This window comes from Xiphophorus couchianus, chromosome 6, assembly GCF_001444195.1.
Source record: "Xiphophorus couchianus chromosome 6, X_couchianus-1.0, whole genome shotgun sequence".
Classification (NCBI taxonomy): Eukaryota; Metazoa; Chordata; class Actinopteri; order Cyprinodontiformes; family Poeciliidae; genus Xiphophorus; species Xiphophorus couchianus.
The window spans coordinates 23,619,445-23,632,672 of NC_040233.1; the positions used below are offsets into that span (position 1 = coordinate 23,619,445).

The 13,228-nt window shown below is 36.5% G+C and overlaps 1 protein-coding gene across 1 annotated transcript; it reads right to left on the reverse strand.

Moving 5' to 3' along the window:
- Positions 1-406: 406 nt before the first annotated feature.
- On the reverse strand, positions 407-12,258 carry LOC114147243 (vasorin). The gene is made up of 3 exons (XM_028021863.1): positions 11,840-12,258; positions 5,329-5,459; positions 407-3,898 (listed from the first exon to the last, which is right to left on the reverse strand). The coding sequence occupies exon 3, from the start codon at positions 3,894-3,896 to the stop codon at positions 2,691-2,693; it is 1,206 nt and encodes a 401-aa protein (XP_027877664.1). The 5' UTR covers positions 3,897-3,898; positions 5,329-5,459; positions 11,840-12,258; the 3' UTR covers positions 407-2,690.
- Between the last annotated feature and the right edge of the window lie 970 nt (positions 12,259-13,228).

Consider the following 13,228-nt stretch of genomic DNA (forward strand, 5'->3'; position numbering starts at 1 on the left):
GCCGCCCTGGGCTACCACCCATTTTTAAACCCTACTGGGTTAACTGGTTCCACAAAATAACTATTTAAAGTACAAAAAAGAACTTTATTCTTGAGGAAAAAAATACAATTGTAAAGCTCTATAAATATATAAAAACATGTTTTTTATTGTAAAATTAAATAATCACAGCTTTGTTTTATTTTCATGTTGAAGAAAAGCATCAAACTTTCATGAAAGGTAAAAATATTCCTCCCTATTGAGTCATTTTTAAAAATAGGGGCAAAAAATAAAGAGCCCTCCTTAAAAAAATAAAGCTCATACCTTGGAGGATTAGAATGTAGTGAAACAGGAAAATTTGTCTCTTTTAACAAAATTAAATTCAATGCATACATTTTATTAAAACAATAGAACACTTAAAAATAATTATAAAATTAACAAAAATGTTTTTATTTTATAGGGCAAATAGACCAAAATCTTTACAGCTGAGAATGTAAATCATAGAAAAACTGAGTTGTTGCACTTTAGTTTGTTTTTGGTAAACAATAATCCTTCATTGAACTTTAAACCCGCTGACAAATTAGTTGTTTATTTAATTAAGTACAAAACAACTCAAAATATTTAAATACAGCCAAAAACATGTATATCTCAGCAGACCACGATCTGAGTTAAATTACGAAAAAATAAAAATATTTACTTCTAATTCTACTTCATCAGTGTCGGATATGATCAGGATTGTAAAAAATGCACCATCTTTTCATTCTGAGTTTTTAATGGTTAAATTATATTGTTAAAGATAAAGCTCCAGTAAAAAAACAAAAAAAAACCATTTACTGCTCACTGCAACATCGATTCAGGAGCTGATATGACTTTTTTTTTTTGGTCAGTTTTCATTCTGCCATTCTTCATTCTTCCATTTAACATCAGATTACATAATAAAAAAACAGTTATTATGAAGAGTGCTGAAAACATTTACTGTTTATCTGCTCAAACACTATGAGAAACAGTTTTAAAGCAAAGGTTTTATGACTACCTGTCGCTCAGCTAGCTGTGCTGCACTGCTAATGCTAGCTGGTACATAAACAGGAATAAATAATGTACACTTTTGTTTTTATCCATCTTTATTACAGAGTTTACAACATTGATATTAGCTTCAACTAGAACAACAACATCTTCTTTGCTGTTGGAATAGCTATATGTTTAAGCTAGTGCTAATGCTAAAGCATTTTTGTTAGCTGGTATTTTTTTGAAACTAGGAATTTCCTGTAGCTACATTCAACTATATCCATGTTTAAAACTTGTAGCTGTTGATTTGAAGTTAAAGAAGTTCAAGGTAGTTTAGCTTCTTCTTTATTTATGCGATGCTGTAGCGCCGCTACCAGCTAATCAAGCATGATGCCACCACCATGACTGATGTTTCATAGTGTTGTTCGAAAAAATCTTAGGACTTTTTCTAATTCTTTTTGTTTTTTAAATTCTGTATTCATTTGATTAGGAAAGTGCACATTAATTAACTTTGCCTCAATTTACAGCCATTTAAATATGCAGAAATTAGCACGGTAGCTAAATTTCATTCTTTGTCCTAAGGCAGGTAATTACAAAAAATAACAGTAAAACACAATTGGATAATATCATTGTGATAAAAAAAAATCTGTGTTTTGAATCAAACTGTAATCTGACATATTTGCTGTGGCAAGAAACTAACCAGTGTATTAGAAATCCATAAAAAGTGTGTGATAAAGATACACACTGAGACTGAGGTATCCAAATATTAGTGAGAGGTGCATTACTGTGTTTCAATCTGTTAAAAGTACAAAGTTAATGTGGCATTAATGCCCATGATTGATTGAAAGGCCATCTGTAAACTTAAAGGGGATCTATTATGCAAAATTAACTTTTTGCACGTTTTTATAGTTCCATTTGGTCTCTACTGCTTCTAAAAACAAACATGTTTTTGGCTATAAGTTAATGTTAAAAAAATGAGCCGTTTCAAAAACCTTCCAGATGTTGAATCACAATCGACGGGAACTGCGCCGTCACTTAGCAACCCCAGTGAATCCCAGCTTGTCACCTAGTGGCCCAAAGCTGAGCTCGAGTATGTTTGGTCAGCTGGCTTTACCACAATATGTGCTGTACAATGGCTGCTGGAAATGTGTTTTTATTCCTTCACTTGAACAGTGGAGACCCAAGTGCTTAAAAAGCGCTTAAAAAAAAGAAACAGTTTTATGGCAAAAAGTTTATATTTTTTGGTGTTGGGAAAAGTAGATGTTTCAAAAACCTAACGAATGTAAAGTTACAATTTAGAAGCCACTGCCTGTTACCTAGCAACCTCAGTGAAGCCCATGTAGTTACCTAGCAACCCAAATGGAGGTCCAGCACGTCTTGGTTAGCTGGTTTTATGGCTGTATGTACAATGGCTGCTGAGGTAAAACAAGTGTTTTGTTGGCGACTTACTATCCAGAAACCACTTGTTGCCTCTTTGTTGGTAAAGCAGGAGGCTGCACTTAATGCTTTTCAAAGCCGTACGGTTGTAAAATTGTGCATCTGTTTGCAGCCATCTTCACAAGCGATTGTAAATGTTGGGTTGGTGGACCTGACTAGACTAAAATCTCAATATCTAAGAATGATTTTGGAAAAAATGTAGTGAACATGTTTGGTCCAATCCTAACCCGTTCATTGAAGCATAATAGGTCACCTTCCACCATATCTCTATGTCATGACAGGTTTATGTTCTCATATTCCCCGTGGTCCGAGTCTTCCAGCTCGATGCCCGGCACCAGGCTGTAGTACTCAGTGGACTGAGTCAGATAGACCTTTTCTCTGTCCGCCGAGTCTTTCATCACTTCTGTCACGCTGACCGTGTCCAGCTCCATCTTGCTGGCCCTGTCGGGCTCCTGGGGACCCTGCCTCCCCTCCGAGGAGCCGGGAAGAGACTCTGCTGAGCTCAGCTTGATCTCCACCTCCTCGTAGATGTCCCTGGTGCTGCCCAGGAGACCCGAAGCCGGGCGGAGCAGCAGCTGGTTCTTCAGGATCCCCTCCGTCCTGCAGTCGGCAGCTCTGCTCGGCTCGGCTCCTGGATCCTGCTGCCTGTTGTGGTGCTTGTGGTTGCTGCAGCCAAAGTTGGGGGCCCTCTTTTTGGAGGAGCTGAAAGTGAGAGTTTCCTTTTTCTTCTTCTTCCTCCCACAGCACCAGCAGAGCAGCAAGGCGGAAAGAATGAGGAGAGGCAGGACGATGAAGAGCGCCGTAAGGCCGGCCAGGCGACAGACGTCGCTGATGCGTAGCGACCACACCGTTCTGCCGGCGAGGTGTCGAGGAAAGAAGCATGTCAGGTTCCCCATGAGATCCTCCAGCCGGGCCGTCCTGTTGGCCTGCCTGCTGGCCTCCAACCCTTCCAGGAACAAACAGGAGCATTCCCACCGGTTCCCATCCAGCCCCAGTTCATGAAGACTGGGAATCTGGAATAAATCACCAGGGAGGGAGCGCAGCTGGTTCCCCTGCAGGTCCAGCCTCTGGAGGCGATCAGAGTCCTGAAGGAAGCCTTTGGGAATCTCCTGGAGTTGGTTCTGACTCAGGTCCAGCTCAGTCAGACAGGGCTGGTCCGCCAGGAAGTGCTCTGGCAACTCTCTCAGTTGGTTCCCATCAAGGAAAACTCTCCGCAGTGAAGAGGCCTGCTTTCCGCTGACAATAATAAGGCTAATGTTGCAGTTGGAGAGATCCAGAGTTTGTACGTTGGTGCCGTTGGTAAACACAGACCAGCGCACATGATTGAAGGCAGAGCCAGAGAAGTTCAAGCAGCAGGCATCAGCGGGAACCTCAGAGGGAAACTGGGACAAGACGGTAGCTGCTGGACAATTGCATCCATGAACCGGACCGGTCTTCAACAGCAAGGCCAACATCAGGAGAGTCCAGCGGAGAACCATCTCTGCAACAAAAATCACAGGGAAAATTAATTCATCAGCTCCTCCACTGCAAAAAACCATACCAACTATTTTGGGTTTAGCTTCTAGTGCAAATATCTTAGTACTGGGCCTGCTAGCTAGATGTCCGTTGCAGTACGTAACTTTTACAATTTGTTAAAACTGTCAGCATGTCATAACAGTACATAATCTGTATAAAGATTGATCTACTCCACCTCCTTCCTGAGATACTATTCCCATCTGAAGAAATGCAACACTCCTGCTCAAAAACAACCAATCAGAGCCAGGAGGAGGGTCTTAACACGGTCAATCAATGCTGCTCAATGTGCAAATGGCTGATAAATAACTTACAGTTCCAGGAAAACCATTAATCCGCAGTCAGCTGTGGTCAGGCTAACTAGTGTTAGCATTCGTGATGAACCAGCGCTAAGACCCTCCTCTTGACTCTGATTGGTTGAATCTGACTGTATGTCTGATTATTTTTATGTCACGACATAATTAGCAATTTAGCAAATATGTAAAAAAACAACAACTGTTTTTTAGTAAAAGTTACATCCTGTAGCTTTAATACTGTATTAGATTAAAATTAGTTCCAAAAGATTAACTAACAACGGCCACTTAGACCTTTTTTCAGTGTTGTAGTTTGGCCTCCACCCACCAGAGGGCGCCGCTGGTCATCCTGAAGCGAGCCAGTTTTAAGAAAAAAGATGGCGGAGGGATCGCCGAAGAGGATCACCCAAATATAGTCTGCTGAGGGACGCAAAATGCTGTTTATTCGGTTCAGTTTAATAATTTAACAGCAGTTTCTGTCCAGTTCGTTGAAACAGAGTGACAGGTGAATTCTGCCGTCCTGAACAAAACATGGGGGAATGCGTAAGTGTTCACTTATTTTAATCTTTCTTTATGTATTCAGAAGCCTGACAGCTTCCCGTTTTGTTATATTTCATAAGTATGTCGAATCTCTTGCTACAAGAGAAAACTGTTTTTTTAAGAAAATCGGCCGCTTATCAATTAATCGCTAGTCCATCAACAAAATCAATCAACGTGAGATTAACTTATTAATTGATAACTTGCATCCTAATTTACTGCACTTGAAGGCAAAACTAACTCTGAAGTAACTTTTCAGCAAGATATAGGAGCTTGTTTTAAATTAATAACTCCCTAATTTTGATGAAAAGGTACAAGTTTCACTGATATATTATTTCACTTATAACTTGGGAAATAGTCTGCCAGTGAAACCAGTACTTTTTAAAATCAATATTAAGGAATTATTGACTTAAAACAAGCTCCTATATCTTGCTGAAAAGTTACTTCAGAGTTAGTTTGTCTTATTTTATAGGTACTAAGATATTTGTACTAGAAACTAGACCAAAAGTACTTGGTAAGTTATTGTGTTTTGCAGTGTTTTATCCCTCTGCTTCTTCCTCAAGCCTACCTGCCTCCCAGTCCTCCCACAGACCAAGATGGCGGCTGATATGCTGGTAGACTCAGCAGCTTCTCTGAGGACTCCTGTTTGCTTTGAGGGTTGTAAAAGTTGGCATGGCGACTGGGATCACTGGGGAGCAGCTGCAGGAGAGGAAACAGATGCTTGGGTGAAGGTTTCGCTTGTATTAGTAGATGGGAACAATATTAAAAACACAGTTCAACTGCCTTGTCTTGGCAGTTTTTACTTTTAAGATGAGAGGCTCTTAAGACACCTAAACCTGCTTTAAACGTACAACTTCAAACTTTGTACCCTTTGTGCTTCCATTTGGGTTTCTACTGCTTCTAAAAACAGAAAAAGTGTAAGAAAAAAAAAAACACCCAGCTGTTTTTTGGTGTCTGGAAAATGAGCGGTTTTAAAACCAACAGAATGTAACATCACAAATCAGCAGGGACTGCATTGTTACCTAGCAACCCCAGCGAAGCCCAGACTGTTACCTAGCAACCCACGCTGCGCCCCAGAGCATCAGCAGGTTTTACCAATGTAAAACCTGCAGTGTCTTTTCCAGCGTCGTTTCCAGCGCTGTACAATGGCTGCTGGAAAAGACAGGTGTTTTATTGTTGACTTGCCATCCAGAAATTACTTGCTGCATTCTTGTTGGTTGTGCAGAAGGCTCTACTTCTGCCTTTCGAAGATGTACAGTTACATAATTGCGCATCTGTTTGCAGACATTTTCACGTCTTATTTTCACTGCCTGCATTCATGAAGCCTCTTTTTCAACTCCTCTGGGATTTAGAGTCATAGTTCGGAAATTATTTTAGCTTGAGATGCTAATTAGCTCTCCAATAAAAACAATACCTTGTCAGCACAAAAATGTGGACAAAAGACTTGAAAACGATTGAAAGATAGCTATGCTATGACTAGCATAGCCTAACTGTCTTCTAGGTTCTTTACTGATGTTTTAAAGAACCGCTGAACACTGGCCAACAAAATCTTCGTCCTTACGTCACTTTAGTGTCTCTTTTTGTATTTTTTAAACTTCTTTCTGCAGATACAGTGAATGAAGACAGATTAGCATAGCTTAACCTCTGCCTTTTTGTCTGCTAGCCATAGCCCTAATCTCTTTAGCATCCAGATATGCGCTTCTTCGGCTGATAAATCACATGTTTGCTGGGTCGGCCAGTTCAGCTTGCATGTCGGCCACAGCTGGACCAATAAATCCCAGACTCCCTGCAGCAAATAATTAACACTAGATTGCAGCAAGAAATGTCAATTTAGGTCTTTTTCAGCAACAGTCTGCCCAGAAACCACGTAAAGTTTCTCTACGTAGACCCTCACTTCCTGCCTTTGTTAAAGAGCCTCGCTGGACCTGCTGATATTCTCAGAAATATTTTTGCCTTTTTTATGTGGCATCTCTTGGCTTTGCGTTCAATTAAGAAAGTAAAGGTCAGATCGTGGGAAACTGAAAAACTTTACAGCGGCTCTACATCAAAGTTTTGCTTTCTTCAGCAACATGACTGACCTTTAGAGATAAAAAGAAAGCAACAAAAAAACACGTCGTTCTTTGTTTACCGATAACTTTAGCCATTATCTATATCTGTAAGGCCTCAGTGAAAATTACATGACCTTAAACAACGTGTAAAGATATTATTTAGTCGTTTATTTATCGTCAAAGATTCCCACTGGCTCCTGCAGTAAGTTTAATTCAACTCAAATTAAGTTCAAAAGTAGTTGTTGTAACTGTAATTATTCAAGATTCTTCAAAGAGTTGTTGGTAGATGGTGAGGGCTGGGGGTGGAAAGCGTCTCCTGTAGCAGTCTGGATTACAGCAAATTTGAAGAAGCTTCTGACTGAAGACACTGATGTTACAATAAGTGCAGTAATTCCAGGTTTAGTATGGAAATATTGGAGTTTACTTCTGATTCCTCATTTTTGGTCTGCTAGTAATAAAAAAATGCACATTTTTGCAAGAACAATTGATTTCTATGTTAATTTTTAAATTGAAAGTTCTTTCTGAAGGAGCAAGCACTGCAAAAACGCAAAATCTTACTAAGCATTTTTGGTCTAATTTTTTGTGAAAAAAATATCTTAGTACACTAGAAATTAGCAAAAACTAACTTATAAGTAACTTTTCAGCAAGAAATATTAGCTTGTTTTAAGTCAATAATTTCTTAATACTGTATTATGAAAAAGTACTAGTTCAGTGGCAAATTATTTAACTTTTTAAAATTTTTTCCATGTTATAAGTCAAATAATCTGCCAGTGGAACTTGTTTAACTTTGAAATTTTAAAATTTTGCTTTGAATTATACTTTTACTATTGATTAGGGCCTCCAAGAGCCTATATATATATATATATATATATATATATATATATATATATATATATATAATTTTTCAGTTTGCTGCTACTTTAAGGTTAAAATTAATTACCATAAAGTTTGTACGATGTAAGCTAATTAGAAATGATGCTAATGGTAGCATAATTAGCATAACTTCTGTTATCATTTAGCACTTGTATTTACTCAGGAATGATGAAGCATTTATTGTTGACATGTTGGTATATGGGGGCCCCAAGTGAAAATCTGCTCAGGGCCCCAAAAAGGTTCTGACCGGCCCTGTCGTTTAGCCGCCTTCATGCCGTCTGACAGATTCCGTTTCAGGGATTTCCTCATTCTGCAGGTCAGGAAGTTTTCAGGCCTGAGTTGGTGAGTAAAACTGTACAAAGCAGTGCGGATCCCCTGTAGTTAATTCTTTAAGAAACAGAATATAATCGTCTTGGTCATTATTTGAGAAACTGAATGTTGTCTCAGTTACAGGAGGCCATCTTGCATCATCACTGTTCAAACAAACAGCCTTTCCTGCTTCCTGTTTGCTTCACACACGAGTTATTCAGGGTGTTATTTAGCCTTGTTTATGTTCCCCACAGTCAGGCTGAGGCAGCCCCGCTCTGCACCTCAGGTCACCAGTAATTAGTTTATTTATGTCTCCAAATCATCGGCTTCTGCCAACTGTTTTCATCTGACTATCTCCCAAAGCAGAAATAACATTTAAGGTGACAGGAAATGGGTGTAATCATGTTATTTATTTGTGTTATTCTTTTCATTTAAGTGTTAAAAATACCACAGTTTGAACCTAAATTTATATTTTTAGTCAATCTAATGTTATTTGAAAATATTAAATCAGATTTTGTGTTCACTACTATATGGAAGAGGTAACTTTAATCTCTGAATTTAAACTTTTTCTCGGAATTGTGATTTGGATTTCAAAATTCAGACTTTAATCTCTGAATTTTGACTTTTTTCCCCTCAAAATTCAAACACCAATCTAGGAATTCTGACTATAATCTCAGAGTTTTGACTTTAATCTCAAACTTCAGACTTTATGGTAAGAATTAAGATTTTTTTTCTCCTCAAAATTCTAACTTTTTTTTTCTAATTATGATTTTTTTTTACCTCTCAGAATCAGAAGTGTTGAAATAGTCTATGTCCTATCAGACAAATATAGTCTTAAAACTCAATAAATTTATATTTGGTAGATAAATATAAAAAATTAAATAAATTATATATATATATATATAAATATGGTGCCTAAACATGCTGCAATAAATCAATTAACTGCATAATAATTTAAAACTCAATAAATTTATATTTGGTAGATAAATATAAAAAATTAAATAAATTATATATATATATATATATATATAAATATGGTGCCTAAACATGCTGCAATAAATCAATTAACTGCATAATAATTTAAAACTCAATAATTTCCATTTGCATGATTTATAGTCTTTCTCTACCAAAACAATTTTGTTTACAAAGGCTTCAAAAATCATTTTACTTGTTCTTTCTTTTGTTTTATTTATTTACTTTGGATATTTAAAATGTTTTCCAGTTCCAGTGTTGAATGTTCATTAGGATTTAAAGTTTATTGGTCTTGGAAAATGCATTTACCATTATTCTACTTGAAAATGGTCTCAAAACAACAATATTATTGTTTATTCTGCTCCTTTGTGGCTCTTTGAACATGAGTTTCATTACAGGTTGAGATTTGGTTTGGGGTGTTTTGTTGATTTTTGGGTTTTACTTTCTGTTTGGAAACTATCAGTCAGATCTGGCAACCCTATATAAGGAGAGACCAGCAGTAGATCATTGTCATCATCAACCAACAATTACTACTTACTCCATCTTCCTCCCACTGTGTTTGTAACTGGATGAACATTTACCTGCTTTTATTCAAATTCAGGAAAGCTCAGATCTTTTTCCGCTGCACATTTTTGAGGATTTTGAATTTCACCCTGTGGTTCTCCGTGTTCCTGCATGTCTTTTTCCTCTGCGGTTATTTGCATGCTGTTAGGTTTCATTTTCAGCTGATAATAATCAGACAGACGGATGCGGAACAGGAAAAGTGTTGGCGTCCAGTTGGTCATTTGCTTAAATTTGAAAGTTTTGGTTCAACACTGGGAAAATACAAAATCTCACCAAGTATTTCTGTCTACTTCCTAATGCAAATATGTTACTACACATGAAATAAAACAAAACTGTCTTACAAGTAACTTTACTGTAAGATATAGGAGCTTTATTTAATTAAAAAAGTCCTTTATATTGATGAAAACGCTCTAGTTCCACTGGGAGATTCTCACTATAACAAATTGTTCTTTAAATTATCCCAGGCATTATTGCAATAAATGATAATATTGTTGTCTCGAAACAATTTTCTAGTAATATAAAAAGGCAATAATAATTCAAGAACATATTTTTAAAGGTCAGTAAACTTTAGATTAATTTGAACATTTAATACTGGAACTGGAAAACATAAAAATATCCTAAATAAATAAATAAAACAAAAGAAACAACAAATTAAATTCATTTTGAAGTCTCTATAAACACAATTGTCCTTTAAAAAAAGGCTAGTTGAGGCCAATTAAGACTTTTATCATCCAGTTTTTGGTAGAAAAAGAAGAAAATAATAAATTATGCAAATGGAAATTATTGAACTTGTTTTTATCTATCTTGCGATTAATTGATTTATTGCGACAGACTTCCTTATTTCAAGCGTACTAAGATGTTTCCTCTGGAAACTAGAGAAAAATAGTTGGCAATATTTTGTGTTTTTGCAGAGAATCGTTCACAGCTCCGTCCAAGCGACTCTTACAACGGTTCAAAAGTCTTTGCATTCTTCAGTGAGGATAACCGAGACGTCAAACTCCGCCTAAGTCGGATAAGTGGAGGACAGGCTGCAGCTGTATCAAACCTTCGGCGTAAACACAGAAAACGACGAGGTGATTTCACCGCGGCGAACTGGATTCCACAGGCTGACCTTCTGGATGTCTGAGAGCGAGAGCGAGGGTTTAAACCAGGATGATCTCACCCTCTAACAATGTGAGCCGCTGCTTCCTCTTTGGCAGCCAAACGGATTCATGCATCCTTTCATCAGGACGAATCTGGAAACATCCAAGGCATGTCTCCTGTGCTTCTAATGTCCAAAAGGTTTGAATTTCAAGGCATAAAGACACATTTTAAGTTTGGAGAAGTGGGAATAAATTTTACTGTAAGTGGGCCAGTGGCAAAACAAGTGGATCTGCATGATATACAACTGCATATTAGGAATATTATACGGAAGAATAAAAAGGACATTTCTGACAAAATTTTGAGAATATTCTCAGAAATGTTCTTGGAAAAAACATAAAAATGTCTGAGAAGTAAAAAATTTCCTAGGACAAATTTCAGAAAAATTTAGACTAATCTGAGAAATTTTCTTGAAAAAACATTTCTGAGTTTAAAAAATTGAAAATATTTTACTTTTGAAGCTCAAAGTTTCCAAAAGTCAAAAATCCCCAAATTTAAAATTTTGAAATTTTCATGTTTTTTGTAGCAAATTTCTGAGATTAATCTAAAAAAATTTAATAAAATGGTGCCATGTTACGGCCTTTGTAAAAAAAAAAAAAAAAAAAAAGTGTATATTTAATCCAAAAAAATCTCAGAAATTTTCTAGAATATACTTGATTTTTTTATTTCAAATGTTTAAAAAAATTGACATTTGAGACTCAGAATATTTCCAACTTTTGAAAATGGTCAAATTTGCATCTTTTGGCTGTAATTTACTCCGTTTTTCCCCCCTTTCTATAATGACCCTTCATAGGGGCGTTGTGTTAGAGGGGGCGCCAAAATGAAGGTGTAACACTTATTATTTTTATTTTATTCTTATTTCTAGTCAAAGTTTTCTGTTTTTAATGTGTAAATGATGTAATCTGTAAGAAAGGCGCGCCTATAAAGTGCCCACATTCACCTCAGAAAGTAGAAAGTTTCCCCTAAAGTCCTAATTACCCGTTTTACCTCCGTGTCTCCTAAGATTTGATTTCAGTTCTTTAGCTAACATTAACCTGTAAGTCGGTGAAAGAGGTTTTAATGTATCTAATTCAAGCTGTTTATTAGGCCAAACTGGTGTGACAGGCGCATAAATCCCCATAAAATGTTTATTTATGGCGGTCAGAGTGAATAAAAGGTGAGACGTTTTCTTACCTGCTGTCTCCATCAGGTCGCAGCCTCTGAAACGGTAATGACGGCGGGTTCAATCACACCGTCCGTCTCCTCTCAGCATCCCATCGACTCCTCGCTCTGCCGCTCCGTGGGTGTGTCTCCTCCGGGCGGAAAGTGGAAACTCGGCGTCCTTTTCTGAGTGGGACTGATCATTTGTCTGGGAGGGAGCGCTGATAAGGTTTGTCCTCTAAAAGAGCCTTTACGTCGCTTTTTAACTCATTCTGCTCGACTGGTTTGATTCTGGAAGAACTCCGGGCAAAGTTTACGCAAAGTCAACGGCAGCCTAGTGGTGACGAAGCGCCACCTGGTGGATGGGAACACAACTGCAACGGTTTAAAATCACAAAATACTACAAAGTATTTTTGTTTAGTTTCCAGTGCAAATGTCTTAATACACATACACAACTTGTAATAGAATTATTACAAGTCATAATTCTATGATAGCCTAATATGACCATAAATAGGGGGAAAAGAGTAAGTTTATACCAAAACATCATATTAAAATTTCTTAATTTGAAAAATTTTAAAAATATACTTGAAAAATATCTGAAATTTTTTAGATTAATCGAAAAATTTTGGAAATTTCAGTTTGAAAAGTTTAAAAAAATAGAACATTTTTTAACTTAAAACTAAAATAAATTCCAACTTTTTTTTTTTTCCTCAAAAATTTCCGAGATTAATCTGAAAATGTCTGGGGGTTTTTCTTGAAAATTTTTGATATTTCAAAATCAGAAATTTCCAAGTTTTTCCTCAAAATGTTCTGAGATTAATCTCAAAATTTTGGTAGAAATGTACTTTATTTTTTTTCATCTACAATGATTTTAAGATGCTTTTGTGCATTACAGCAAGATCTAAGAGCTGGTTTTAAGTCTATAATTCCTTAACATTGTTTTAAAAAGTGAGTAGTTCCACTGGCAGACTTTTTCACTTGTAACACACAAAAAATGTCTTTTAAGTAAAACAAAAATCTTTTCAAATACCAAGATATTTATAAGAAGACACCAATTCAACAGGGTTATATTGTGCAAACCAAACAAACAAAATGATCCTACCCTTGCAGAACACTTTTTATAAAATTGTAAAATATAAAATTTAGAATTTTATAATTATATAAAAGCATGGACTCTAATACAGAGACTTGAGGGACACCTTGTGTCTTATTCTGATAACAGGGGGAAAGATCACTGAGTTGCTTATGGCCAGAAAGATAATTTTAAAATAATAATAAAAAAAACCCAGTTTGTTTAGATTATTAGAAAAAAATGTGAACATTTCTGAGTTTTAAAAGTTGTAAATTTGCTAGAAACAAATGTAAAAAACATTTTTAGGTTAATCAAGGAAATTCTTGAAGAAAATAGTTCAAAAGTTGGAA